General features: G+C 39.6%; 1 protein-coding gene across 1 annotated transcript; it reads right to left on the minus strand.

Annotated features, from left to right (window-relative positions):
• Positions 1-432: 432 nt before the first annotated feature.
• On the minus strand, positions 433-897 carry LOC145793719 (uncharacterized). The gene has a single exon (XM_082876589.1). It carries the CDS (start codon positions 895-897, stop codon positions 433-435), a length of 465 nt encoding a protein of 154 aa, XP_082732715.1.
• Between the last annotated feature and the right edge of the window lie 749 nt (positions 898-1,646).

Below are 1,646 nucleotides of genomic sequence, written 5' to 3' on the forward strand. Positions count from 1 at the left end.
GGTGTCGTTGGACGGTCATGTGGTCGAGTCGATGAGTTGTACTTTAAATGAGTTCAATGAATTTGTTATTTAAGTCATGTGAAGAAATTTGAATGTAACACCCAATTCACGACACATTGTTTATTCTTTTAAAACATGTTAAAAATTCTTGAAACATAGCACAAACAGTATGGTCTAAAATTTGAACATAACAACAAATGTGAAATGCCAAATATTGTAAAACAAAACGCAAAGCATGAAATGAATCTTCAAAACATAACACCGAATGAAATGAATCTTCAAAACGTAACACCAAATGTTAAACGAACTGACCAACTTTATTGTAGCTTGACATTGAAATTAAAATATGTTATTGCATATGACTAAACTAACATCAAACATACCTTGTAGAAATAGTTTGAAATTAAACATGGCAACGCATAATGGTTGGGACTATATTGGTTTGTTGCATGTCTTCCTGTTATGGTTCCCTATACGGCCACAACGGCCACATCGAATCTGTTGCACTTCTTCACCTTTAGATGGTATCCGTTTTTCCTTTGGCCTGCCAGGTGGTCGTCGCACGACCGGTGGAAGAATAACATAATTTTCCGGATTAGCATGTGGTTTCTCAATTGTTAGGATTGGATATATGGTGTGGGAGTATGATAACTGATAGGTTGACACGTGAAAGTAAGGTTCAACCAATGCATTCAAGTCACTGTCACTGTTGCGGATGGCAACCATTGCATGTTCACAAGGAAACCCATTGATTTGCCATTGGAAGCATGAGCATGTATGCCTGGCAATGTCCACCAACACTGATGGGTGTAAGTGGACCTCGTACACGTCATTATTTGACTGACTGACTATCCACGACCTTCCCTCTTTATACGCCTTGTCCAGTTTGGACTCCATCGTCGGACATATGGCACAAGCCCACGTACTTTACACTCCCCTACGTTCAGACATCTGATTCATTATCTGGGTTCTGATTGCATCAACCAATCGAGTAATTGGCAAATTGTGTGCTTCTTTTATCCAATTGTTAAATGATTTAGCGGCGTTTGAACACATCTCGCCGTAACGTTTGCCCCTGAAAAAAAATGGTGGTGAAAATGGGTGTGTGACATAGCAGCAAAATCACAAAACATAGACGGTGTAAGGTTGTGTAAAATAATGAACTTATAATTGTTGTCCCTCACCTGAAATACACGTTGGCCCATCCGTGCGGCTCTAAATCTTTTAAAAAATTTATGGCGATGTGCCGACCGGATTGTATGAATGCATCTATTTTTTCATTGAAATCAGTGGCGGTCGGTGCATATGCACATGCACGCAACTTACTTACCATTCCAATGCGGTATAATTTGTTTACATATTTCATCTTGTCTTTCAAATTCCCCTATAAATGTTGCATGCAGAAAGCGTAGTGGGCCGTTGGGAAGACAGTAGGCATGGATTCCATTATGTCGACGTGACGATCCGAAACAAATGTCAAAACCCGATTCTCATCAACAACATTAGCTAGGTTCTGTAAGAACCAAGCCCAATTGCGGTGTTTTCCGAATCGACAATTGCAAAAGCAACTGGGAAAAAGCCTGTGTAAGTAACATAGAAATAAATTACCCACATCTGATATGTAATCCCAACTGTCTGGGAATAAA

The sequence above is a fragment of the Camellia sinensis genome, chromosome 6 (assembly GCF_055761805.1).
Source record: "Camellia sinensis isolate YWXY chromosome 6, ASM5576180v1, whole genome shotgun sequence".
NCBI classification, from domain to species: domain Eukaryota; kingdom Viridiplantae; phylum Streptophyta; class Magnoliopsida; order Ericales; family Theaceae; genus Camellia; species Camellia sinensis.

Coding starts and splice junctions, on each gene's coding strand:
- LOC145793719 (XM_082876589.1), bottom strand. CDS start 897: ATGGAGTCCAAACTGGACAAGGCGTATAAAGAGGGAAGGTCGTGGATA.